We start from the raw sequence: 25,790 nt of genomic DNA on the forward strand, positions 1-25,790 counted from the left end.
GTGGTAATTGATATATAAGTAAAATCTTCATCAGTTTCTCAATTTTTTTCATGAATCTTCAGGGCGCCCATTCATTTTGAAGGGGTGATGTGCGGCAGTTGAACAGAGACAAAGGGGAGATGTACAACTTAGTGACGTTCTTTTAGATTCAGAAATACATGCAAGAGGAACGCAGGCTGCAGTGTTGGTTCAGGCCCGTGAAGTAAGGCAGGTGCACGCCTCATGCCATGATGGCGTGTTTTTAAAACATTTGCCCCTAGGATGTACCAGCTTTTTTGTTCTTTGCTTTTTGTTGCTTGTTTTGTTTTATCTGCATGCAAGTCAATAAAACTTACTTGACTTAACCATGGAGCCACTCGGGACCCCAAACACAGTGAGATCCTGTAGAAAAAGTGTTGCCTCAATACTTATATAGCCTGTTGTTGTCGGGCCTTTTGCACAACATTGTTGAAATTGCACGGTCATCATGCCTGTATCAGATGGGCTCCTGTGTTTCCACCTCCCCGGCCACCCACACAATGCTGGGGGCCTCCATGGAGCCACTCAGGACCCCAACGACGGTGAGATCCTTAAGACAGAGTGTTTCCTTTAATATTCATACAGCCTGATGTTGCCAGGCTTCTTGAACAACACTGAAATTTGCATGGTCATCATGCCTGTGTCACATCTGCTCCTGAGTTTCCATCTTCCCACCCACTCTTTTCCACCCCCATCCCCACCCCCCACCCCCACACTCAGTGCAGTGTGGACTTTTCTCAATTTCCGTAGAAACTGGAGGAGTCGTGCTGGCAGCAGACACAACTGTGTGATTCAACTTTTGGGAAGTGAAACTCTTTTGGGAATAGGGAGGAGGCTGCAAAGCTCCAACGAAGTTGGGGGGGAGTGACTCGGAAGGGAGGAGGTGGCAGTGGTTTGAGGGTATAAACAGCAAACCGCCCCCTCCGTTTGAGCAACTTGCCCTGCACATCCCTGTCCGCAGTGGGGGGAACAAGCTGGTAGTCCGTCCTCCTCCGGTGCAGTCCGGTCCGCTCAACTTGTCCCGCTGCTTGTGAAGCACCGACTCTGCTGTGCAGACATGGCACCTGTCCTCCAAATGTTTGCTGTCATCATCGCCTCTGCGCTCCTGCAAACTGCGACATCGGCCCACCTCAATGACACGTGAGTTAAAATAAAAGGTTGTTGTCTTGCTAAACTGTCGCATCTTTTGTTGTTTGCAAAAGTTTGCTTCGTGCGTCACGCGAGTAGACGCGAAGTGCGTGCGCTGTTGTTGAGGAGTAGCAGCACGTCATGAAGTTAGCGAAAAGTTTGATTTCATGTCGTGTTGTTGTGTGTTTGGTCAAGTATCACAACCCAGTATCTGCAAAGTCCAGTGGTTGGCCTCAGGATAGGCTACTGTTATGCAATCTGTTGAGCACCAGTGTGTGTGTATGCGTGTGCGTGTGTGTGAGAAAGCACCTCCATCTGCTACCACTTAAAACCATTTGATTATTATGCTGCTCATATCTGCTGTAGCTATTAAGAACAATGACTGATAACTTCTTATTTGGTTAACCTACTAAATTATCTGAAGTGGAGGCCAGTTGTCAGTTTAAAGGGTACACATGCTGCTGTTTATGAGGCCAAACTCGTCTTTGTATTGTCTCTGCATATTGATTCTGCTGTGACCTTTGTTTTGCAGCTGTGTGTTGTCTGCACTGTGGCCATCTTAACTCAAATGCCTTTCATAGTTTTGTATCAGTGTCCAATGACTTTTCATCATCATGCAACTTCCGCTCTGGATAAAACAGCATCAATATTCTCAGCAGCACCACCCAAAACTCAATTAAATGTGTCCTTTATTTCTCATTGGCAGCAGCAGGCCCCTGTATGCCAACAAGGCTCAAAACAGCATATTCGGCAGAGAGGTTATTTCGGGTGTTCTTCTGTGCAATTTACATGGTCAACACATTAAAAAAACACAGCATTTCAAGTACTGATTTACATATGTCTTTTTTAGCTGTGCAAAAAGCACTCGGATCTTTCACTTAAGCAGGGGTGTAGGTTTTGTTTCAATATTTAGGTGGAGGCCACATATGAAATGGTGGTTTGGGTTTGTGGTGTCAAACCCCTAATTTTGTGTATTCTGCTGACTTTATGCACCAATTTGTGCCTTTTGTGCATCAATTTATTGTGTAAATATCTTGGATCAGGTAATATTGACTGTAAAATGAAATGTTGGAATTGGCAAACATGATAACTTCTGCTTGTATTACAGACATTTTTTTTTTTTAAGTGACAAAGTAAACATGCAAAACATTAGCCCTAAGTTGAAGTATTGTTTTTATTTTGCATAATGAATGAATATTACAGATTTAGAAAAACATTGTATTTTATGTCTTCATCTGTTGGTGGGTCATAACAATAACATAACAGTATGCATAATATGATATTAACTCCACTACAGAGGAGACTTGATGATCGCTTAAAAATAGGTGGGGAAAAAGTGGATATATTGATAGTGAATTTGGTTATCGGCCAATTAGTTGTTTATTTATCAGCATATTGGAAATCGGTAGTAACCCCTAGTAAATATCTTAAGTTTGTCTGAATGAAATGACACTGCTACTTTCATGTTTTTATTGGAGGCAGGACAAATGAACATGTTCTACATATTGAGAAAATTGAATATTGTCCCACTATGTCTGTCTGCCACTTGCTGCTGAGCAGGTAGTGTATGTGTGTTTTTACAGCTATGAGAGACACCTTTAACACATCTTTTAACCCATTGTTGTTATAAAAAATATTGGTTATTGCCCATTTTTTGACAGATTTCTTGAACAGTTCTCCTCCACCACATACATGGCTTAACATAATTTAACAGTCTTAACATGACACTTTCACATTCAAAGTTCAAAAGTTTCGTCTTCCCTACGTTTACAGTAAAAATGTGCAAATTTAGAGATGAAACAGAATGATTTAAAAACGGGACATGCACACAAGATTAAAAAAAAAAAGGTCAAAATCAAATAGGTGACATTAATTTCCCCTGCTCAGCCTCAGCTGGCATTAGAATAGTTTCTGGATTCCAATAATTGATAAAATAAAATATTGCAATGACAAAATCCATACGAATGACTATTGTTCTGCTTGTCAAAAAAGTGTCCATCAAGATTTTTATTTTCTTTTGCACTTGCACAGTTTTTTTAAAATGTTATTTGGGATCTGTAGCACATCATGTCCTTTTCCAACTAATCTAATGTCTTTCTCTATTTGCAGTATTTTCGCAGTGACCGTCAGCTCCCAGGTGAAAGCAGGGAAACAGGAGACCCTGTGTGCCCACATTCAAGGCCCCACAGAGCCAGTCTCTCTGACCATCGCCCTCGAAATGGACTCTGGCAGAACCACTGTCCTAGAGGAGGCTGTCAAAAAGGACTTCTACCGCTGCCTAAACTTCCAGGTGTGACTCAGCATATGTACACACAGTTTGGCTATTTGCAGGTTAAATGCATCCATGAAGCTTTCAGTGTTCTTTCCTCTCCTCGTCCTAATGCCCCTTATTAAACTAATGGCACAAATACTGGAGTCATTATGGACCTAATTATCCAGCCAGCGCCATGACCGGGGCTGTCAACACCAATGCTTCTCTGTAAATTAGTGCTCTGCTTTCCATCACACCGCTGCTCGCTGTTATGCAACTTACGGGCCTTGCTCCATATTGATGCAAAACGACCCGCCGACCCCAATCAGCTCAGTGACAATAGTACTTAGTTTCACTTCACTCCCCCGTTTTCGGCCCTGCTGCAGGCCTAGTCTGGCATTTGTCTATTTGCAACTAAACAAAGGCTGCTTTCTGCCAAAGGCTAGCTATGTAGCTATGTACCTGCATTCCTCTGGACTACGTCTCCGCCCCCGACCCCATACCCTCACTCTCGCAACACACACACACACACACACACACACACACAAACACACACACACACACAGAAGCAGAAACGCCCCTCACAAATTCAGAAGTGGTTCCAGTCCCTGTTACATAATAGCAGCTCCATTAGCAAGTGAAAACATATGCTACACAAGTATGACGGCATTTTATAATTAACCTTGTGTAGTGGAAGAGGTCTGTTGCTCAATTTCAGCAGATGGACTCACTTCCAAGCACTTCATTTGTGCTATTATAGCTGACAGATGTTGCACCGCAGAGACAAAATGTACAATCTAGAAAATTGCTCGTCAACTGGGCACAAGTTGTGCTTCTGCACAACACTGAATTTAAAAGTCCTTCTTTCCTTTTTTCTCGTTCTCGGGATTCAAATATCCTCTGGTTCTCTGTCAGAACATGATGTTGGATAAAATTTAGTTATTGTGTTAGTCCAACTGAAACCTGACTTATAAAATACACTCCAAAATGTTAATCGGACTGAAATCATCTGGATGTGTTAGATCATTAACACATCTAGAAGATACTCTTTCATGTTTACACCTCAACCGGACCTGAACTGGCCTCAGCGTTCTGTGCATGCTCCAAAGTCTCGCTTTGACCCGGACGTTTAACATAAAGTTTAAGAAAAAAGTCAGAAAAAATCAAAAAAAAGAAGAGGAAAAAAAATGAGACAAGGGTACCACGTAAAGCATAGAGTATGTTGTCACTATAGACTGTATATAATGACTCATTAACCCCTGCTATGCTGAAGTGAAGCTAAAATATCAGGCATACGGGCGCTGCTATCTTGGGCTGGTGAAATTTTTTGGAAGTGGAGCTGTGGTGGTGAAGTTACGCCAAAATGTCCGTCTGACCAGTGGCGAGCAACCCCATTTAATGAGAGCACATGGATTGGCTGTCGGAGATTTACAATAAAAGAGTAAATAGACAAGATAGAAAAAGGAAAATAATTACTGAATGATTTTTAAAAATTAAAAATCACCATTAAAAATAGCAAAAGTGCAATTGAGGTTGAAATGTTGCACTTTGGGGGGACCATAACGTTGTCCATCTTTGTATACAGTCTGTGGGGACACAATTGGTCAACTGGAAGAAGGTCCAATAGTAACTCGTTGAAAGGGGGCATATTGTCACCTACTGTGGTGGAGTCGGACGTACTTCTGTCAATAAATGGATTCTCCCCTGGTGCTTGTATACTGGGATAAGGACAGTAGTCCAGTTAAATTGCAGATGACGTAGCTTTAACTGTGCACACGTGTTCTCTGGTGTTTCAGGTCCCTGCAGTGCGCACCAGAACAGTGGCAACCATAAATGTCACGATTCAGGGTGAGAGCGACTCGATGAGCAAGAAGAGCAAAATCCTCATTGAGCCTCCCGCTTTCATCCACATCATCCAGACTGATAAACCCATCTACAAACCTGGACAGACTGGTAAGTGTCGTAAGCTGCGGTATTACTACTCTGCAAGCGACCCTCCTGCTGTGAGGCAGAATTGCTGCTGCTCAGTCGTGCTGTTCACACAGCCCACATTACTCCCTCTGCAATGCTTACCAATTCAGCTGCACTTGCAAAATTTTTGGACTAAATTGCAATATCTGCATAATGCTGAGCCACTACTTGATAAGTTTAACAGTAATGTCTAAATTCAGCACACAGAAGAGTGGTGGTTCCTCAAGAGTTCCTGGCAATGAAATAAAACCCATCCACCAAAGCACAATTAAAAGCCGACAGCACTTTTTCAGTTGAAAAGTTGTTTTTTTAGTAAATCTTATTTAATTTCTGGAACCATCAAGACACCACTGAGCTCTGTACGCTGCTGCTAACTGGCCTGCTCTGTCGTTCTTTATACATAAGAGTCTACTTGGGCTGGTTCCCCCTTATTTATGTACATATATGTGTAAAAACCAGAATCAATATGGCCTGCGCTCTCACAGTACGCTTTTGATGTCTGTCCCCAAGGTTCACACAGTACGTGGCAAAAATACTTTTAAATTTGTCGCCCCTCCCATTTGGAGTAACTTCCAGAAGGACTTAAAACTGTCTGAGCTGATCACTTTGGGGGAATTTAAGTCACTTTTAAAAGGTCGAGAAAATAGCAATATTGGTCAATGTGACTGCTACTTTTCTACTAAGTTTGTGCTCGCTCTTTGTATTGTGTGATAGTTGTATTTGTCTGTCTGTAGTTTCTGTTGTAACCTGTTAAGCTTCCCTCTTTGCCAGGTCACTTTTGGAAAAGAGATTTTAAATCTCAAGTCTTTTACCTGGTTCAATTAAGGATACACATATATAACATTGTCATATTTACTATAAAAGACCATCACAGTATTTGTCTTCATAGAGAATGTAAAGTTATATCACTCAACATGTAACGGGGCCGCCATGTTATCTCTTTAACCAGGATGTGTGCACTCAAACCAAAATCAGATATTTTACAACATTTGGGAGTGTGAGTGGAGGTAGCGCCTTTAGGGTCTGTAGTTCAGCCTTGGACTGCCGAGTCAAATGTATCTATGTTGTTTATTGTGATTAATTTTGTCCAAATACTGTTGTTTTACCACTGCAGCAGGCATAATTAGTTTTTTGGGGACCGCAAACCTATTGTTTTAACGTGCAGAGGACGCGCTCAGGAGTGGGAGCGACGCTATCGTGGCACACAATTGTTCCCATGCGCCTGTTTTTTAGGGCACGATGGCTGCACCCTGAGATTAACAGAGTTTTAACTTTTGACAAAGAACCAATCACAGCCAACAGATATCCTTTCTTTCATCTGTAAATATTATTAGTATAAAGCAAGAAGATAGAAGATCAACTCCAAACTTGGGATTTTTGGTATGAAGGCTATGACAAGGGTGCTAGTTATGGTTGCCTAGCAACTTTAGACTCAACCTGCCTCCGTGCCATTGACAGTTGGCACCGAATAGCTCCCATCCTCGTGTTTTTTTAGGTTCTTAAAGACGTGGCAGGTGTCCTGGCCCAACACAGCACGGTCCTCGAAACATGGTGGCCTATGGTTTTTCTTTTTTGGAGTCGGACTCGCACCGGGGCCACTGTGACGAGGACACACAGCCACTGAACACGGGGCGCGTGCTCTGCCACCTGAGCTCCCCAGCGCTCCAGCACTTGTATTATTTAAGGAGTATTTCACACATTTAGGGTTGCACCTCCAAAGTTAGAGGAGGAGACTTTAAGTCTGAATTAGGGGTCGAGCTCCGAAAACACTGAGTCTTGATGGTGTCGTTCATTAGACGCTGCCAAAGGCTCTGGAAGAGCTTTGAGCTTTGATGACTTCTTCATGATCTCATCACGGTTATTTTGGCTTCTGCTTGGGGATTTTTATTTTTATTGGAAAGCAAATATAACAAATGGGTGTTTACCAGGCGAGGAAGGTTTCTCAAGAACGTGCTATTGAGCAGGACTGCAGTGTCTTTAAAGCTTCGATCACTGCTTTTTTAGTGATTCATGATTTCTCGGTCTCGGCTGCTTCAGTTTTGACCTTTCTTGTCTTAGTCTGTGCTCCAGTATCATGAAAGAGTGATACTAAAATGCTGCTTCCTGGCACGCTCGGCTTGGTTCCCGTGGACCTTAAAAAGTTTCAAAAGGGGGTAATTAAATTACTCTAAAAACAAGGCCTTAATTGGTATTAAAATGTCTTAAATCAACCTTTCAAAACTCTGAAATTGGACTGTAAAATATCACAGATGTAAACAGTCGGTACTTAAAAAAAACAGTGCCTCTCACATCATAATGTGCTCACAATAACTGTGCTTTTATATATATAAGCCACCTGTTGGATCGTCCCTTTTAATTAATTGATTAATTAACTTTTTAGTTTTTTCTTGAATTTGATTCCAAGTGACATTTAAAAAAGCATTAAAAAGTCTTAAATTACATGTTCCCTAAACATGTTCTCAGTCTTTGGCTTCAGTGAAACAATAAAAAATTTAGATTTTTTTTTTTTTTTTTACAAATTTCACAACATCTTCATCATTACTGGACACTTTGCACTTTTTAGCTGACTTTTGTCCGTAAGAATGCGCCGTCTTTTTGTTTTGTGCAATGTAAGTCACCTTTTGGATCGTCCCACCTGCTGTAATGTGGGAATTTATTCAATTTGCAAAACTGTTTGCTTTTTAATGTTTCATCCTTTAACTGAATTTATTGCAGACTTCTGATAGTTATTGCTGCTCGTTGTTTGGTTTTGTTGAATTTGTTGCTATTATATGTTGTTTATCCCTTTTAACCGACTGAATGTGAATTCAGGGCACTGCTGTAAAAGAGCTTAATGCTCAGTCAGTTTCCCCTGAATAAACGATGGTTGATGATGATGTATTTTGAGTTTTTTCTGTTTACTGATGTTATATATGTGCTGCTTGTTTGTTGTATCCAGAAAATAAATTGATGGTAATTATTTTATTTCCCTTCTTACAGTCCAGTTCCGTATTGCCTCCATGGATGCCAATTTCATCCCCGTGGGTCGAACGGTAGGTTTTACTCGATTTTTGCCTCTAAAAATGATGTGATATTGTATGATGCGAATTCCAACCTGTGAACTTTGTAATCTGGTGTGATTTCTACCAGCCGTCGGTGAATGTGAAGAGCGAGGTCTATTTTGGTTCAGGAGAGTGGGAGGTGAAAGGAGGCCTGTTTGTTGATTTTGAAGACAGCGTGGGCGTGAAGCGCTGTGTGGAGTAGTGTGATAAACATGCTGTCAGAGTTCATTTGGCACACACTGCATTTGACCCAAACATCTGAATCAATACGGGCTCAAGGCCTTTTCCGTTTGTGTAGAGAGGCTGAAAACACGACTGCGTGCAGCCAACATGAAATTAATTCAGACGATGATGTAGGCTGCTAAATAGTAGTAGCTCTAAAGACTAAATCACTTGGTCACGTTGAAAACAATGAAACTTTAATTTGTAAAATTAACCTGAACTGTGTGAGAGGGCCCAACAATGTAAATGGACTATACTTGTATAGCATTCAAAGTGCTTTAACACTACATGTCACATTCACACATTCACACATCAGGAGCAATTTGGGGTTCAGTATCTTGCCCAAGGATGCTTGGGGAGCTGGGGATTGAACCGCTGATCTTCTGATTGGAGGACGACCCTCTGCTTCTGAGCCACAGCCGCCACTGTGTGTAGCTGTTGCTTCCAACTTTTCACCAAAGATGTATCCGTCAAATTTTAGTATTTCCTTGGTAGTATTTTTGTGACTGCACTGTTATGACAAACACCAAAATACTGGCTTGTACACCAGTTTATACACATTTCCCTCCAAATTTGGGATCTTGACTAAAGATTTAAATTAAAGTTGTGTGGGATAAACAAAGGTTGTCAACAAAGTATGAGTTTGTGGTTCTGCATTTGCACTGTCAAAATTATAAATACCACGCCTTAAAATCATTAAATAGTCTTAAATTTGAATTTGTGAAGTCTTCATTGCCACAATCATTTTTTCAAATTTAATATATTCATCTTTTAATTTCTTTTTTGTTAAGTCAAACTCTGTCAAAAGTCCACATTTTTCATGTCCAAACCTACCACTGAACCATCTTTTACTTCATGCTTGCCTGCAGTGCTTGAAAGGGGAAAAAAAAAAGATTTTCCCAGAAATCAGTCTTAGATTTGGCTTAAAATTATTGTGAAAAGGTCTTAAGTGGCGTTCAATTTCAGTGTCCAATTATTGTATTCTTGTTTATTAACTAATTTCTGCCAGGGCGTCAGTGGCTGAGTGGATAACGCAGACACATGCACAGAGGCAGTGTCCTTACCGCAGCAGCCTCAGGTTCAAGTCCCACTCGAGGCCTTTTGCTGCATGTCGTCCCTCCTCTCTCCCCTTATCACTATTCATCTGTCCTATCTAATAAAGGCTAAAATGCCAAAAAATTCTCTCGTGCATCGCAAGTTTTGCTGTGAAAAACTACTCAAGATGATAATGATTTTTCTTCTGTGAACCAACGATGACGATATATTCTAATTGTGTATATTTTTTCTTTTTCAGTACAAAGTGGTGGAGCTCCAGGTAAGGTTCACTTAAAATCAAGATAAGGGGCTAAGTGAAGTGCTGAACTACCCAACCTAATAATCAAGTTTGGTTACAGTAACACTCGTTCTGAGAGTCCTGAACTGAACCGGTTCAAGAAGCAGAGCTAATTTGGTGGGAAAGGGTCGTCTGAGGAACGACTGAAAGTAGCATGCTAATTTATATAGTGTTTTTTGTAGTTTTTCTACAAACAAAAAGCTCTGCCAACTACATAATTTGAAAATGTATAACTAAAGGAAAAAATCCACACCTAGTGGAGTGGAGTAGAATTTACATTTCTGTATTACAGAGGGTATAAAAACAAAAAAAGCTCTTTAGTGCTTATATACTTTAAAACACTATCAAACCACAGTGTATTTTTTATTTTGAAATCTGCCTCTCTCTTTAAAAGGATCCCAATTCCAATCGCATTGCCCAGTGGTTGGATAAGACCATTGTCAGCGGCATCCTTGATCTTTCCCACCCCATGATTCCTGAGGCCGTACAAGGAAGCTACACGATCAGGGCCACGACGAACAAAGGAGAGCAAATATCCCACAGCTTTGACATCAAGGAATACGGTCTGTTGCAGGCTAAAACAAAAATAGATGATCACATTTACCAAAACACTGATGTGTCTGATCTGTGTAAGTTTTCTGTGCTGAGACTTTTGGTTCCCTCGCTGCAGTTTTGCCAAAGTACGAAGTGAAGGTTCATCTACCGAGTGTGATTACCATCCTGGACCAGGAGGCAACGTTTCAGATTTGTGGAAAGTGAGTCCCGCATAAATAGGACAGAAAGAGTTTAATAAATGGCTGCTACCCTAAAATTTACTGGCTTTGTCAAAGTCAAACTGAAAATTGAATTCTCCTTACTTTTTGTAACATTTTAACCATAATAATAGTACTTATAATACTTCTCTGAGTGCTCCTTATATTGTCAACTTCACGATGAGTCAGCTGTCCCTCTTTTATGGCTCCAATGTGGCAACAGCATATTATCAGACTGTCTAAACTAAACGCTAACTTTAGTAATGTACAAAGTAACAAGCAAAATCGTGTGTGGAGTAAAGTATGGAGTAATGTACAAAGTAACAAACGGACTACTGTGTGAACTAATGAGTGCCGTGTGAAATGACCTGCAGCGACGTTCAAAGGAACGAAAAGAGTACCGCACTGACTAATGCACGGAGTAATGTACAAGGTAACAGTTGGAGTACAGTACGGAGTAACGTCAAAGTAACAAATGGACTACTGTACGGAGTAATGTACGCAGTGATGTACATGATGACTAATGTATGAACTACTGTTCTTAGTAATGTATAAAGTAAGATATTGACTACTGTACAGACTATTGTATGGACGAACGTAAGGAGTAATATACAAAGCAACAAACACACTAATGTACGGACTAACGATGGGAGTAACGTACGCAGTAACAAAAGGATTGCTGTACTACGTACAGAGTAATGTACTCAGTAACAAGTAGACTACAGTACGATGTAACGTATGGACTGATGTATTGACTAATGTACTGAGTGATGTACAAAGTAACAAATAGACTACTGTATGGACTAGTGAAGGGAGCAACATACGTAGTAACAAAAAAGGATTACTGTATCAACTGTGTACAGAGTAATGTACAAAGTAACAAATGGGACGGCTGTATGAGGTAGTATATGGACTCGTGCTGAGTAGTGGTTTTTGTGCTGTGTTCTGCTTTCTCAGACAATAATATACTTTGTGTCTGTGTGATTATATTAAGTTGAAATGCTTAAATCTAAAATCAGGATCAACTTCTAAAAATCTTCTTTATGTTCTTGTGTTTTTTCTCCCGCAGATACACGTACGGTAAACCTGTTATTGGTTCAGTCAAGGCAACGTTTTGCAGAAACGCCGTCAGGTTTTACTGGTTTCCAATTACCCAACAAAGTGACCTCTGCAAGTTGTACACACTGACAGTGAGTAATAATTCAAAAGTTTATGCTGTTGATACAGTTTGCTTTCACTTTATCTACTTTAATTTGTTTAAATGGACTTGTATTATCTTGTAGACGGATAAAAGTGGTTGCGCTACACAAGTTATGAACATGACTGAGTTTTCCCTCGAGAAGAGCATGTATGATGACAGCTTTGAGCTGGATGCTGAAATGGAAGAGTACGGCACAGGTAAGCTGACCGAATACACGCAGGTAGGCTGACCGATACTGTTCATCGACTCATTAGTACTCAAATCAGTTCTGAATAAGCAGTGATCTGTATATTTTCTTACTTTTTCTAACTTTTTCATTTATTCAACTTAGAAATAACACAAACTACATATGATGCAGAGGAGATGTTCGCAATATATCCACGTACTCATCACATTTTTGGTCTTTTCATGTCCATTTTTAACATTATTAAGTACCAGTTTCCCTCTATGCATTAGGTCATTTAGCATTTATCTCCCACCTTGCTGTTCACAGGATAAGAGCACCAAAATTGCATAGGGATGACAAATCAGTAGTAATAAATATAAGCCAAGGTCAGGAACCATGATAAAACAGAGAGTAAACAAACAAGGAAAACAAAGCAAAGCAAAAGTAAAGGGGGTAAAAAAATCTGATCTTTATATTTTCTGCCATCCAGGCGTCACTCTGAGAGGCAGCGGGAAGACCAGCTTCAGCAGCCACATCAGGACGGTCAGCTTTGAGGACGTACCTGCAGCATACAAGCCTGGCATCGCATTAGAGGGAAAGGTAAGCGGTCTAATTAATAATAATAATAATATTAACGACTTAAAAAAAAAAGTTTAAATTAATCCACATTTAAACAAATATAAATGCAACCGAGTTAGCCGGGGAGCTAATTTTCATCGGTAGTCTCTTGCCTGTCCTAAAATAACAGTATAGGCAATGGTTAAGAGAAACAACATTCAGATAAAAAGGCACACAACATACTTTAACATGTTTAAGTTAAGAATATACAACACAATTTAACAATATGAGTGTGTAAAATCCAAATAGAGGATGCAGCCTAAAATCTGTGCTGATATTGCTGCTTTTCAATTAACCATTTTTCCACATTACACTTAAATTACTGATTTGATGGGGACCCCCTAATTGTGGTGCTCATACTGCAAAATGCAGATTGACTTTTCTTCTTTCTGAACACATTCAGGCTCCCAGAGGGAATAACTCCTTTAGCGATAAACCGTTAATGGCCGGCACAGCAGAGTTTACATTTTCAGTTTTGCTTTAGACGTTAGAGAGGTAAAACCATGAGTACGTTGTCTGCTGTGGGTTAAGCTTCTGCTTTCTGATTTTTCTTTTTTGCAGGTCAAAGTGATCGGTCCAGACAACAATGCTGTTCCCAACGAGGCAGTATATCTGTTCGCCGGAGACTCCCAAAACTTAACGCTCACTACGGACACGCAAGGCATGGCGTCATTTTCTTTGGACACCACCGACTGGACAGGCAGTGTGAATCTAAAGGTTGGTTTCTGCTCGAGATCCTTTTTTCTGTAGTTGAATAATTTATACAATTTACATCTAATGAAAGAAACTTACCACTATATTGTGGATTTTGTCGGAGATGAAAAACAGTGAAAACTTTGCAGTGAAAATGTGACCTCCGGTTGATGTTTCAACAGGCGAGGTCGAGAAAGACGGAGGAGAACGAGCCGTACGTGGCCAATCTGCGCAGACCGGAGTACAGGTCGGCCTTTCACCACGTCGCAGCCTTTTACTCCAAGAGCAGCAGTTTTTTGAAGCTCATGCAGGTGAGCGGGAAGATCTCCTGTGACAAAGATGCCACGGTGCGTGCTCAGTACATCATCCAAGGAGAGGAGCTAAAGAAGGGACAGGACGTCCTCGACTTCTTTTACCTGGTGAGTCTTACGTGATGCGTAATGTAGTTTTTGCACATGATTTCTGCACGGAGAAGCTATAGAGTGGTGACGTAATGAGTCCTAAAACACGGAAGTTTGTTTGCATTTTTGTACTTCCGGTTCCCTCGTCTCAAAGTCTCAAAGAGGTTTTTGAATGGGTTTTTGGTAAAATGCCTTAAATAAAGTCTGTGGTTAGCACCTGCTAAAGATATTTAGACGTTCTGTTCTGCAACATAAATAAAGTCTGTATAAACCGATTTTTGAACTTTTAAGGTTTTTACGCGTCTTAAAAAAAGGCGGTTGCTAACAAGCGGCTAAATGGGACTACCGTGTTTGTCGGGACATTAGACGTCATCACAGCGACACAGAAACTCATTAAACACTCTTGTCCGCCTTTGCAGCTTTATGCAACAGTCACGCTCAAACTGGTAGATTTATCTGTTTATAATATTTTTCGGTTGTGTTTTAACGTGTTTTTACAGTGTTCGTAGTTGTGATGTTTACGTCATGTGACCACGATGTAGTTCGTGTGTAGCCTAACAATAGCTTTTTACTAATGGTGATTTCATTTATGCTTAAAAACTCACAAAAGTGGTGTTCATCTGTGAAGACTGTCATGCTGAACGAAACGTGCAAGTATCATAAACCTGTGTTTGTCAGAGAGCTTGTTTTTGGCGATAACTGAAAAATCGATTCAGAAGGGTTTTAAGGAGGGAACCAGTGTGATGCTAACTTCTTGGTTGGCTTACAAAAATATGTCATCTCTTCACCACTCTGTAAAAATGGCAAAGTTATGTGTTGTTTACGGTTATGCAAACCGGTCAAAACAAGAGCTACACTCTGTAGATAAAAGTATCGGGCCGCCTGCACGTCACACCTACAGGAGCTTTTATGACATCCCGTTCTCAATCCATCGGCGTTAATATGAAGTTGGTCTCCCGTTTGCAGCTATAACAGCTTCCGCTCCTCTGGGAAGGCTTTCTGCAGGATTTTGGAGTGTGTCAGTGGGAATTTTTGCCCATTCAGAGATCATATCCAGTGTATCTAGAAATTTTCTGATGATTGCTGCTGCCTGCAGGTCCTTTTAAGGTTTTAGCGTATTCACTTTTTCTTCATTCCCAACGATTCCCAAACGGTGCCCTGCCTCCCATCTGACTTTTGCACATCATCGGGATCACATGACTGAAAACAAGCTACCGCCAGTGTCGTCATGTTTCAGAATAAAGTCATTTATGTTCATTTTTAGGTGAATAGTAGATAATTAAACGACTCCATCACCTCAGTCTCCAAAGGACTTTTTGTAGAGATAAAGTGGGGTTGATTCTGTACACACACACACACACACACACACACACACACACACACACAAAATCAAACCTGTAGTTTATCTGCCGGTGTTATGCTCTGTTGTAGGTGATGTCCAGAGGTGGAATCGTGCAGCACGGTCGTGTCCCGGTGGCGGTTAAAGCAGGAACTGGTAAAAACTGTTTCTTAAACTAAGTCAGTCATCTTAAAGGATGTGTCCGATGATGATGATCTGCATTTCCGTTGTCAGTAAATCCAGAAAATAATACAATAATAACCTACAATAATTCAGAGCAAAGACAATTTATTTGCTCTGAATTTCACTTGGACTGAAAATGTGACATTAGTCAGTGTTTTGTTAACACGGCAGGAAACTAAACAGTATTAAGAAATGGCCTTTGATATTTTGTTGGTTTATCTTGGGATTTGATGACAATAACAAAAACATTATTGTATGCCCAATAGGGATCAACGGATTATTGGTCTGGTCGATTATTGGCATTTTGCTGATTATCTGTATCAGTGTTTTGTTTTAATGATCGCTGATAAAATTATTTAATTAAGAAAAATAAAGAAAGGAAGTGTCAGCAGGGGAAAAGCTTTTACTTTGTAGAACCTCAGGAAGCTATTTTTATTTATTCATTTTTATTTAAATTTTCACTTGACTTAAAAAAAACAAAAAGTTGCTGGGAACTTTTTGCATATGATGCTGAAAGTCTAATTACTAATAAAATTTTTATTAAATATTCACTAAAGGCAAAGTTTTGTGTTGGACTTTGTTATGTTCTAAATTCTAAATATTGACAGAGAGACTTTCATTTCTATTGTAAATGCATTGGTTCCAAATATTGGTTGTCGGTGTCATTAACTACTAATAATTGGTATCGGCCCCGAAAAACCAACATCGATCGATCGATCCCTAATGCCCATCTTTGTCCTTTAATTGTGGCGTCAGCTGCTTGAGGTTAATCAAATAGCTGATTTGTGGGGCACCTCAGTAGTTTCATAGATAGGGCTGCAGCAGGTCCCTATTTCCCGTGTACAGTTACGTTTATTGCTGAAACAAAATACAACAATCTAATTTGATACATGCAAAATGAAAAAGGATTTCATTTGTTCATTTTATGTATTTTAATACTTTCACATGATCATATGTCTCATCTCCTCGTCTGTTTTTCCTGCCTCAGTCAACAAAGGCGAGTTGTCCGTGTCCCTCCGTCAGGTGACAAACCTGGCCCCGTTTGCTCAGGTGGTGGTTTACACCGTGATGCCCAGTGGAGAGGCCGTGGCCGATAGCCGGGACTTCCCCATTCAGCTCTGCCTCAATAACAAGGTACCAATAACCAACCGATAAATGAGTCTTCAATGCTGTTCTGACATACACAGGGTTTCCTGCAAATCCTTAAAAAGTCTTAAAAGGCATTGAATTCATTAATTTAGAAATAAGGCCTTAATTGGTATCAAATTCCCTTTGTGTCCCCTTCCCTGTTAAAATAAAGGTTAAATAAAAATAAAATAAAATGAAAAAAATAGATTGACATCAATTAATCTTTCAAAAGTCTTAAAATGCTCAGACAAGGGAAGGGGCATTTAATGATTTTTTTTCTGCATAGTAAAATATTTTCTTTTGTTGTTGTTGTTGTTGTTGTTTAAATAATTTAATTATTCCTTTTCTTACACTTGTCTTGATGGAAATCCAAGCAGTGAAATCTCACATGCAAATTGAGAAACACAAAATCGCTCCGAAAACAGGCCAGAAAAGCCAGATATTTGCCGCTTCTGTTGGTAGACCAAATGGATATGTTTATGATAATATAATATGTTCATTGTATTCTCTATATTCCTCTCTAAAAAGGGTTGTTTTTTCAACATTTGAAGTAGAATATCAAACTTTCTCAAGCGACAAAAAAGTCATGTTTTAAGTTAAAATAAGCATTTGGGCCAAAAAAATTGTCCTGTAATTCTGGTTATGAGAAAATAATTCTTGCACTTAATTCCATGTGACATTAAAAAAAGTCCAAAAAAGTCTTAAATCTACGTTGCCTTAAGCGGCAGAAACCCTGATATAATAATATAAGAATTTTAGATTAGTTTAAGTCTGTATTTTTGACCTGATATCTTCCAGTCAGCTCTGAAACTAATGACCGTCCACCTCTGTGTCTCTTGCGCAGGTGTCCCTGAAGTTCTCCTCTCTGCAGCAGCTTCCAGCAGAGAAGACGACGCTCAGTCTCCAGGCTCATCCAGGCTCCATGTGCTCCGTCAGAGCCATCGACCAGAGCATCCTCCTGCTGCAGCCGGAGCAGGAACTCACAGTCGACTCTGTATGACATAAGCCTCAACGCTTACAACACGTTAACGTTTGTGCATATAACAAATCCTCACCAACCTTTTACTTAATTTAATGGGTAAAGTCAAAATCGGTAGAATTTGGACGAGATCAAGTCATGATAATGATAAGCTCATCTTTTTTTTATTAATTATTTAATTTTATTTTCAGTTTAAGTTATTAGTTTTATTGTTATTTACTGTTGAAAACCAGACAGTACAACAATAGTTGGCAGGCAAAAACCGATAGATACAAATTTAAATTACAAATAAAATAAATAAGAAGAGGTTAGTCTTAGTCTTTTTTTTGTCTTGTGTTTATTTTGATGAGAAAACGGAGAAAAGTCTGGATTAATTGAAGTCATAAAATTAAATACAGCATCATTTACAAACTCTCAGACAACTTGTGCAGAATTATCCGAGTCTTATTCATCCAGTCATGTTAAGGCTGAGCGTTAAAACCATAACCACGTCAATCGTGCTATAACTTTTCCTCGATTGAAACATGAGATGTAGCCTAGTCAATAGACTGTCGATAGAGTTCAGTTCCCTGTAGGAAAGGGTACTCTGTTTGGGAAGTATTTCAGCATTAACTGGATAAACGAGACTTGGATACTGCATTCGTTCTGTGAGAGTTTGTAATTGGATGTGGACCTCTATGACTTCAATTCAGCAAGAGCTGTTTTCGTTATCGGTTTCTTCACTGGAGAGGCATGCCAGAAAAACTGCATTACCTTGGCAAATTCAGAGTAACATATAGTGAGTAACTGAAGTTCATATAGTTATTTGAAGGGTGAAGTATCTGTACCTCCTGCCAATACTGATGACTTACCCAGGCTCGTGTTCGTGTGTGTTTTCGTGCAGGTGTACAGCCAGCTGCCTTTACAGAAGCTGTCAGGATACAGCTATGAGGTTGAAGACTTTGAGCCGTATCCCTGCTTCTCAGTGCCGATGCCAGAGCCCGAACCAGAACCAGAACCAGAAGTAGAACCGGAACTGGAACCAGAACAGGAGCTTGCGGTCGATGTGGAGGCAGCTGGTCGAGCAAAGCGCTCACTCTACTATGGACCGACCAATCAGAAGAATGATGTCTACAGCATCTTTAAAGTAGAAATTCAGTTATTTCGAATATTGACATTGATTGTATAATATTTAGTATATATTTAGAGTTTCTCTGAAGACCATGTCTATAATACATTATGAAGTCATTCATAGTGATTTATAATGCATTCAAAGTGCTTTATGACTACACTCATAAACACATAATGCTTTCTGGTATCAACAGTCATTAAACATTATAGATGTGACTTGTAATGATTTATAAGTATCAAGTGTCTCTTGACTAGTTATAAACTGAAGGTTGGCTGATGGGGCTTATAATGCATAATTACTACCAGTACTCATCTATACACACATCAACAATCAGCTCATAGTGTGCTATAACAGTCCATGCATCATAAGTTATCATTGTGCGTTTTAAGTAAAGTTAGGTACACTTTGATGTATTTGTAATTACGCTACCATGTACCAGAATACTTTGCATGTAATCCATTATTCAACCTCGTCATGAAACATTATGAATGCCTTATAATTCACTACGAATGCCTTTATAATGCATTATAGACGTGGTCCTTATAGAAAGTGTTACAAAAAGGATTTTTGTTTACAGTTATATCTATCTGGGTAATTCAGTTTTCATTTATAACAATTTACTTGAAAAATATAATAGTCTTGTGCTGTATCCCGTGTGTTCATCAGCAGTGACCCAAACATAAACAGTATACAACTTTGCAATCTTTAATTGGGTTTAATCATGTCTCTCTCTCCATTTTAGGAAATTGGAATCAAAATTGTGACCAACTCGGATGTGAAAAAACCTTATAACTGCCTTGAAAGAAACTATGAGCTTTACTATGATTCTGGTATGTTTTAGAGTTTACCAATGTTGTTGTCTGTTTCTTTGGACCTCAGAATAATTATACTGATATCATGTCAACTAGAAGTCTTAAAGGGGTTTGGGTCTCCATTGAAAGCAGGAGATTATTCTGATATGCCTGTAGGCATCGCTTTTGTCTCCAGTGACGAAGAACCATGGTCTGGAAAAACCAAGGAGACTATTAGAACATACTTCCCTGAGACCTGGATCTGGGAGCTGGTTTCTGTTGGGTAAGTTTACTTGTGTAATTGGACTTTTTATATCAATGTGTTTCTAGATGCCCTAGACTCCCCGGTGCCCATGGCCTTCAACATGATGCCACAGAGTTCAGGTGGTTTCATGAAAGGCAAAGAGGAGGAGAAGAAAGAGACCGTGCGGACGTTCTTCCCTGAGACCTGGATCTGGGACCTTGTTTCTGTGGGGTAATAATAACATATATATTACCAAAAAAAAGGGTCGAATACCATCCCCTTTTTTTTTTCCCTCATATTTTCAGACATTTGTACATTTTGAACATAGAAAGTGTGTTTTCACAAGAATGTTGTTTCTTTATGTCATTTGTTATTTATTTCAAAACTTCAACTAATTATCTGTTAAATTGTAGATTTGTGTTTTTTCTCCAATTAACCATTTAGATTAGACGTTTTTTGCTTCCAATGTGCTTATCTTGTCAAATCCACTCTGCCTCTAGGCTGCCCCTGCTGTTTGTATACATACTGCATCTCACATATGCTACTAACAGAATGTGTCTGCAGCTGTCTCTGTGACACCGCTAACCCAGACCACCAGGAAAGCCGCTCAGCCTTGCAGGAAGTTTTTCCCAGTGGTAATTCACATTATTGCAGCGAAAAAAATCCCCTGTGGCCCAAAAAGCAGTTGCTCACCGGGTAGACCCACGTACGTGTGTGAATGCTGGATTCGGTTCCAACCTGCAGCTCTTTGTCATCCCCTCTCTTTATCTCTTTTACGCTTAAGCTGTCCTATATAATGAAAGGAAAAAGCCGAAACAACAGCAGATCAAAATATTTTATAAATTGTATTCATCACACACACATTATACACACGTACGCTTGCTCGACACCAGCAGCTCGACATTGTGAGCATGTTAGCGTGCTGATGTTCTCCATTTGCTAAACAGATACATAATTTTACTCATAAACCTTTAACCCTTAAGGGCTGTTTGGTGCATTTTATGTGCTTTTCATTCTTCTTTTTTTTTAAATAATTTTGGCTGTGTTCATGCATATGGCACACTTTGGCAAGATTGTGTGTTTTTGTTTAATATTTCCTAGAATAAGTCTAAAATACACTGTGGAAAATAAATTGTTACATTCATGTTGTTAAGTGCAAAAATGCTCAATTGAAACTAATTTTTGATCCCACAGCCATCAAAGTATAAAAACATGCATTGTATTATTTCTGGGTGTCATTCTGGGCTTTTGCCTTGGACTTTGTCATTTTTACTGTTTTCCTGTTTCATTTTTACTATATTTGGCATATGGAGAAAATACATGCTATTTCTACTATGTGCACTGTCACGATCAACGTTGCTGCTAATCATTGACACATCCCGGACTGTGATTATCAAAAAAGTAGTTTGCATGTAGTATATTGAAAATAATTCTTTTTTAATAATATCTAAAAAAAAATAGTGGCATCATGACAAAAACCTGCTACAAATGATAAGGACTGGTGTTGGTGAGAAAATTAACTCAAAAGTAGAAAATAATAGTAATGTGTAATAATTTTTAAAGCTTGATTTTGATACGAGTGTGTGTCATATTGACTCAGGCCCTAAGGGTTAAAGTAACTCCACATGACATGAACTTTTTCATTTGCCTCTCGCCCGTGTTTGTTCAGAGACAGCGGGTCGGTGAACGTGGAGAAAACCGTCCCTGACACCATCACTAAGTGGGCGGCCGGAGCTTTCTGCGTCTCCTCTGTGGGCTTCGGCGTGTCGCCCAACACTGGGCTGACCGCCTTCCAGCCGTTCTTCGTCAGTCTCACGTTGCCGTACTCTGTCATCCGAGGGGAGGTGTTCACACTCAAAGCCACCGTCTTCAACTATCTCTCCAAATGCATCATGGTAAGTATTTTGAGTCTTACAGAAGGAATTTATTGAAATGGTTTCACAAGTATGAACGCCTTCACACAGTGAGTTTTTGTTTTTTTTTTGTCTGAAATTCAAAAAACTCAAAGTTTTCTGAACAGGTTTGAATTTCTTTTCGAGGAGCTTTTCGAGAGTTATTTGACTGAGAAGCAGTGAAGAAAATGTGGCGGCGGGACACAAAGATACAATAAGAGAGAGGAGCGGGTCTCACAGTATCATTTCATAACTGGGATAACTCACGTTCAGCAGGTCAGATAGTTAGTTATATTCAGGAGGGTGATGATGATGATGATGATGATGATGATAATGAGGAGGAGGAGGAGAAGGAGGAGGAGGAGGATTTGGACTGAGACAGAGAGAGGGACAGTGCGGAGACAAAGAGGGGATAGTTTTGCACCTTCAGGTCGCCAGGGAGGCAACTTCGGTGTTGAGAAACAAGAAAGCAAATGTGTCTTTTAATCTCGTCTCATATTGTGAATTTTTGCAACTAACAGAGCAATACATGACATCAGACTCCGTGTTTAAGGTCTCTTGGGGTATAGTTCATGGGTAAAAAACATTAAAGTTACATTTTCATTTACATCTCTTTGCTTAAGTGTTTCATATATTTCAAATATTGAAATTTGTGAGGGCACGTTTGTTTTTAATTGTGTCTGCAGGTGAAGATCACGCTGGCTGACTCAGACCAGTACACCTTCAGAAACTGTGATGGCTGCCAGTACAGTGTGTGTTTGTGCGGGGAGGAGAGCAGGACCTTCTCATGGATTGTGACTCCAACTGCTTTAGGTATGACGACAGAAATATTACCACCCTGAATTCTGTTTGACTCAGAAACATGCTTTTATTTTTTTAAATTGAATTGCAATCATAGCTAGTCACATTTACATGGATAACGGATTTATTGTGTAAATGTTCTTTGGATTTCTGTTGATGGATCTAAATTTTTATGCCTCTGTGCCGATGATAGTCGTGGCTGGAGGCACTATGTTTTTCGGATGTCCGTATATCCATCCGTCAGGAGGTCGTTATGTACACCTTATTCTTGTTAACGTGATATCCCAAGAACACCATGAGAATTTCTTTAGATTTGGCACAAACGTCCACATGGACACAACGATAAACAGATTCGATTTTAGGGGTCAAACATCGAGGGATGACCTGAACGAACTGATTCAAATTTGGTGGTCAAAGGTCACTGTGACCTCACAGAACATGTTATATTGGCTGTAACTGGTGAATTTATTCGCTAAGTATGAAAAGGTCAAAGGTCAGCTTCACACTGACATCGTGATATAAACTTTAAGTGCAGCTCGAAGTTTTTGGAGGCTGACAACCTCCAGGCGGTAATTCTAGTTTGACTGGAGAGGTGAACATGAACAAGAATAAAATAGTAATAATAACTTTATTTATGTAGCTGCTATCAAAACAAAAATGACCTCTGCCCACTTTAAACCAGTAAGAAAAAAAACGTAAAATTCTTATGAAAATAACCAAAACAGTTTTGCATTTGCAAAAACCATAACTCGAAAAGCTGATTGAGAAAATGTGTTTTCAAGGACTTTAAGATTTCAGGATATTGTTTTAGAAAAAAAATGTTAGAAAATAACAAAACAGTTATACTGGAGATAATATCTAATATTGGGAATTTTGTCATTCGTTGCCTTAAAATATCAGAATCTGGTGTCATTGCTAAGTACATTCACATATACGAGGAATGTGATTTGGTGTTTTGGTGCAAAACAATTAACATGAAGGAAGAATAAAAATAGTGAATATTAATATTATTAAAAATAAGCTAAGGAAAATATACAGAAAACATATTTATAATTATCATAATTATATGTTTAAAATTATGCTACAGAATTTTTATTATTTTTAAGCACTTTTTTTCAAGTCATTTCCAGTTTGTTTTTGTTTTTTTAATCATAAAAATATGCTCATTGCCTTCCTCTCAAGTTTTGTAAGGAAATCAAGCTTATTTGCTCATATTTCAAAGAGTTAAAATCCGTGCAAAATATCAGGTTTGATTAGATCAGATTAGATTCAGTTAAGGATTGCAATTGTTAACACTTGTTAATTGATTAATTGGTAAAATTGGCAGTTAATCGTTTTTTTGTAGAAAAGGGAAAAAAAAACTTAGCTCCGTTTCAAACAATACCAAACATTTTTTTCCTCAGCTGACAAAAACACTTTGCATATATTTTTGACAGCATTTTATAGCCTCTAGTATAATCGATTAAATCTCACGTTTTCTATTAAGTTCTTAAGGACAGATCAATCAATCGTCCATTGATTGTTATCATCTCTGGAGTCAAAACAAAAATCTGTTAATATTCCTCAAAAACTGAGTGAAGCTCGTCTCGAACGGCGTCAGCCCGCCCCCGGCTCCGCTCCCCCTGCCTCCTCATTACGACAAAGAACATTTCCAAGTGACTGTTATTGGTGTCGCTAATAATCTAACGCAGTCTTCACATCTTCATAATTAAATACTGATGTTGTTTGTTCCGTCCGACGCCAAACTTCCACTCTGGGTGACACAGATGAGACAGAGCAGGCTAATTAATCTGCATTAAGGGCACTGACAGCTGTTGCGTCTGCACCGCTGGAAGCAAAGACGGGGGGGCTGTTGTTGTAACGCTGCCTGGCCTGAAAGCAGAGCATTTCTATCAGCCTCCATCAGCACGGATGGAGACGAGGCTCTGATGAATGTCAAATTGCGCTCCTCTAACTCCCCCTTAGAGGAATGCTGACAATCACTTGTACTAACAAGTCAGGTAGTATCTCTGACGAAACACTCAGAAACCTCTCCCTCGGGGGGTGATCTGTACTTGTCCTCCGTGTGAAGGATTGTGGGCTGTGAAGGAAGAAAGGGAGGGGGTGGGAGATGGAGCGGTATAATAAGGCAACAAATAGGGATTAATGAGGGCGAAAGAGATGGGAAACAGGGGGAGGAAGGAAAACAGGGAGGAGGGATGGAGGATAATGAGTTGGACTGAAAAGCAGACAGGCAGCTGTTTTGCCTCCGTACACAAAATGTGACAGCGTGACAGGGAGTGCGAGCGCTAATCAATACAGCCCGGCTCTCAGGTAAAGACTGTGTTATGTGTCCATGCAGGTCAGGTGAATCTGAAGGTCAGCGCAGAGGCCCTGAAGACTGACACGCTCTGCGGCAACGAAGTGGCCACCGTCCCCGACATGGGCCGCATCGACACTGTGGTCCGCACCCTGCTGGTGGAGGTCAGTGACGGTCAAACATGACACCGATCAGACGAGCACAAAGGTGACTCGCCTGAATACTTAATGGCGAAGACGAATAAAAGTGTCAGGAGGAAGGTAGCTGTTTTTGTTTTTGTTTATGAAGGACGCGTTTAGTTGTTTTTTTCTATGAAAACTGGGAATAACTTTAAACATCCAACCGGTCTGCTCTGTTAACTTATATTAGTCAAAGTTTCAAATAAATAAATCACATTTCACAAAAGAATCAGAATAGTTTTTATAACGTGTGACTGTTTTCATGCGTGCACAGAGGGCTCTGAATAATAACACATACTGAACCTACGAATCAACATATTAGCCTGAGCATGAAGTTTCCATCACTCAAATCATCAGTAAGATGAGGGGTGAGGTATTTTATTTCCTTACATGACATTAGAGGACATTTAAATATAATTTTATTGTTTTTTAAAAAAAACCTCTTTAAACAGCTGTAGTTTTACTCAAAGAGGGCAGAATAGTGCATTTGTTGGGGACTATTTTCAGCTGCGGAGTAGTCCACTATTGATGCTGTAGTGGCTCTTTGGGGCAGCTGGATGGTAGACATGTGACTCTGTTCACTGTAGCTGGGTTTCCGTGACAGATATGTGAAAAGTGCTATTTTCTAAAGTTCGATAAAAAAAAAAAACAACTGCGTTTCCACTGAGTGATGTTATGCGAATTTCCTTTTGCGATATCATTCCAGTAACCATGGCGATGGATGTTCAAAACATTGGCAGGTTTATTTCTATTGCAGATACTCGTTAAAGCCAAACGGGTATCGCCGTAATTTCTTTGTCTCATTTAAGAGTTAAGAAGATCCACACATACAGAGCCACGCTTTGTATAATGTCATGTGACTTTGTTGTTCTTTCTCTTCTTCTATGGTTTATTAGTGGTTGACATCCTTAAAGTCGCGTTACCGTGACTCGGTGTTTCACACCATATGATCTACAAAAGTGAAAAAAATGTTTCCATTGCAGTTTTGCGAAATATGGCTTTTTCGAATCGCCTGAAAACCACCTCATGCAAAAACTTTCTTGCGATGA

At 39.7% G+C, this 25,790-nt stretch overlaps 1 protein-coding gene across 3 annotated transcripts in view; it reads left to right on the forward strand.

The window, feature by feature from the left end:
* Nucleotides 1-912: 912 nt before the first annotated feature.
* The window catches only part of LOC121942980 (alpha-2-macroglobulin), a 60,443-nt gene continuing 35,565 nt past the window's right edge, over nucleotides 913-25,790 (forward strand). The window contains exons 1-21 of one of the 3 annotated variants that reach the window (XM_042486317.1): nucleotides 913-1,158; nucleotides 3,256-3,436; nucleotides 5,194-5,350; nucleotides 8,348-8,400; nucleotides 9,926-9,946; nucleotides 10,359-10,527; nucleotides 10,635-10,719; nucleotides 11,786-11,906; nucleotides 12,000-12,114; nucleotides 12,574-12,683; nucleotides 13,263-13,418; nucleotides 13,577-13,813; nucleotides 15,227-15,290; nucleotides 16,306-16,451; nucleotides 17,290-17,439; nucleotides 18,308-18,550; nucleotides 19,278-19,365; nucleotides 19,480-19,609; nucleotides 21,240-21,465; nucleotides 22,149-22,275; nucleotides 24,605-24,726. In XM_042486317.1, coding sequence (XP_042342251.1) covers nucleotides 1,076-1,158; nucleotides 3,256-3,436; nucleotides 5,194-5,350; nucleotides 8,348-8,400; nucleotides 9,926-9,946; nucleotides 10,359-10,527; nucleotides 10,635-10,719; nucleotides 11,786-11,906; nucleotides 12,000-12,114; nucleotides 12,574-12,683; nucleotides 13,263-13,418; nucleotides 13,577-13,813; nucleotides 15,227-15,290; nucleotides 16,306-16,451; nucleotides 17,290-17,439; nucleotides 18,308-18,550; nucleotides 19,278-19,365; nucleotides 19,480-19,609; nucleotides 21,240-21,465; nucleotides 22,149-22,275; nucleotides 24,605-24,726 — 2,784 coding nt within the window. In that variant the 5' untranslated portion in view covers nucleotides 913-1,075. Of the gene's footprint in view, nucleotides 1,159-3,255; nucleotides 3,437-5,193; nucleotides 5,351-8,347; nucleotides 8,401-9,925; nucleotides 9,947-10,358; nucleotides 10,528-10,634; nucleotides 10,720-11,785; nucleotides 11,907-11,999; nucleotides 12,115-12,573; nucleotides 12,684-13,262; nucleotides 13,419-13,576; nucleotides 13,814-15,226; nucleotides 15,291-16,305; nucleotides 16,452-17,289; nucleotides 17,440-18,307; nucleotides 18,551-19,277; nucleotides 19,366-19,479; nucleotides 19,610-19,656; nucleotides 19,802-21,239; nucleotides 21,466-22,148; nucleotides 22,276-24,604; nucleotides 24,727-25,790 lie in introns of all 3 variants that reach the window. The other 2 variants (XM_042486318.1, XM_042486316.1) reach the window with 2 other exon arrangements.

This window comes from Plectropomus leopardus, chromosome 5, assembly GCF_008729295.1.
Source record: "Plectropomus leopardus isolate mb chromosome 5, YSFRI_Pleo_2.0, whole genome shotgun sequence".
NCBI lineage: Eukaryota > Metazoa > Chordata > Actinopteri > Perciformes > Serranidae > Plectropomus > Plectropomus leopardus.